The 2,079-nt window shown below is 44.3% G+C and overlaps 1 protein-coding gene across 1 annotated transcript; it reads right to left on the minus strand.

Moving 5' to 3' along the window:
- Positions 1-1,777: 1,777 nt before the first annotated feature.
- On the minus strand, positions 1,778-2,077 carry TWIST1 (twist family bHLH transcription factor 1; the record flags this gene model as incomplete). Its single annotated transcript, XM_012555849.1, has 1 exon — positions 1,778-2,077. A coding segment is annotated over one exon (300 nt), but the record flags the coding sequence as incomplete, so codon positions are not given.
- Between the last annotated feature and the right edge of the window lie 2 nt (positions 2,078-2,079).

Genomic DNA, 2,079 nt, shown 5'->3' on the forward strand with positions numbered 1-2,079 from the left:
TTGCTTTATAAATAGAATTGTTTTCCCGGCTGAATTAAACTTCATTATTTTCCATGCATTTGTATTCATTCATATGTGTGTATAACTAGATAAGCAGGTAGGTAAATATTTTATGTACCTTGTCACTGAAATGAACTTATTATTCAAAAGTCCTTACAAAGTCTGGAGAGCATGACACAAATATACAGTAACAAGAGAAAGTAGTGGTTTCATACTGCTTATTTACATTTAACTGTTTTACAACTACCACCCCCAAAAAGAAGTGAATCACAAATTTGTCAAGTTTTTGTTGTTGATGGATTTGATACATAAGAAATGAAGAAGAGATGCTACCAAGCCCACTGACTGAACACCAAACTGGAATAATAATAAAGCTGTCTTTTAAAATAACATGCCTGTGTCTGTCAGTAGCTAGTTCGAGTTTTTCACTGCTTTGTTTAGATTAGTGCCCCCTCCAGCCTGTTGCCTCTAGAATTAAACAAGCAGGTATTTGCCTCTAATTTAACCCTAAGTTTTAAAATTATAGACCAAACTCTAAGGTTCTTAAATTTTTCAATCATATTTATTTATTGCAGAAAAATAATATACAAAGATATTTACAAAACAATCAAAAATATGAATGCATTTAGACACCGGATCTATTTGCATTTACCGTGGGTCATCAATAAATAAATAGAATGTTGTTTTTTGTATTTTTTTTCCCCTCAGAGGAAGAATGAAAAAAGGAATTGACTGACTATGATTTTGCAAGTCAGTATGATCCCAGAATTTTTTATTTCTAAAGATGTTCTTAAAATTTCCTCTGATTGTTACCATTTTAAAATGGAGAAAAGTCCATAATGATGCCTTTCCTTTCAATGGCTGATTGGCACAACCTCTTGCGAATGCATGCATGAAAAAATAAAAACATTCTTCGTCAAAAAAACAAAACAAAACAAAACACAACACAACTGTTCAGGCTTCTATCAGAATGTAGAGGTGTGAGGATGGTGCCGCTGCCCGTCTGGGAATCACTGTCCACGGGCCTGTCTCGCTTACTCTGTTAAAAGTGCGCCCCACGCCCTGTTTCTTTGAATTTGGGTTCTGCTCTTCTAATTTCCAAGAAAATCTTTGGCATGTATATATATTTTTAGTTATCCAGCTCCAGAGTCTCTAGACTGTCCATTTTCTCCTTCTCTGGAAACAATGACATCTGCAAAAACCCAGAGGGGGGGAAAGTTGGTTATTGTTTAGGTCTCTGGCTGTTTCTAAGACTACTTAGCACTGTTCTTATCACCACCACAGAAAAATTACGTTGAACAACCTGGAAGGATTTCAGGCCAAGGGCAAGAGGAAGTGGGTGGGCGGAAAAAAGGAGGAGGTGGAATTTGAAAACATTTGTTTTAAGGACAAAATTTTAAAGCCGAAAGAAAGGGAAGTCCTGGCAACACTGTCCTTACCCGTAGTCCTTGAGTCTGTCTTCCCTTCTGTCTTTCACGTACATTCACGCACATACACACCCCTCACAAGGGCGCATGCCCCTGGGGACCTCTCCCTAGCGGGTACTGAACTGCCTTCCAAGGTCTCGGGGGAGAGGGAGGGAGTAAGGTGGCGGTACAGGTTGGGTGGGGATGGCTGAGAAGGTAGCGGGAGAGAGAGGTAGGCGACGCGGCGGACAGGAGGACCGCGGCCTGGACGTCCGTCCGTCTGCCTGCCACCTGAGCGGCGAAGAGGGCTCAGAGGCGCCGGTCCTTACCTAGGTCTCCGGCCCTGCCGAGGGGGTGGGGGACTCCGTCTGCTAGTGGGACGCGGACATGGACCAGGCCCCCTCCATCCTCCAGACCGAGAAGGCGTAGCTGAGCCGCTCGTGGGCTACGTAGCTGCAGCTTGCCATCTTGGAGTCCAGCTCGTCGCTCTGGAGAACCTGGTATAAGAAGTCGATGTACCTGGCCGCCAGCTTGAGGGTCTGGATCTTACTCAGCTTGTCCGAGGGCAGCGTGGGGATGATCTTCCGCAGAGCAGCGAACGCCTCATTTAGTGACTGCGTGCGCTGGCGCTCCCGCACGTTAGCCATGACCCGCTGCGTCTGCAGCTCCTCGT

Source organism: Trichechus manatus, unplaced genomic scaffold, assembly GCF_000243295.1.
Source record: "Trichechus manatus latirostris isolate Lorelei unplaced genomic scaffold, TriManLat1.0 scaffold00050, whole genome shotgun sequence".
NCBI lineage: Eukaryota > Metazoa > Chordata > Mammalia > Sirenia > Trichechidae > Trichechus > Trichechus manatus.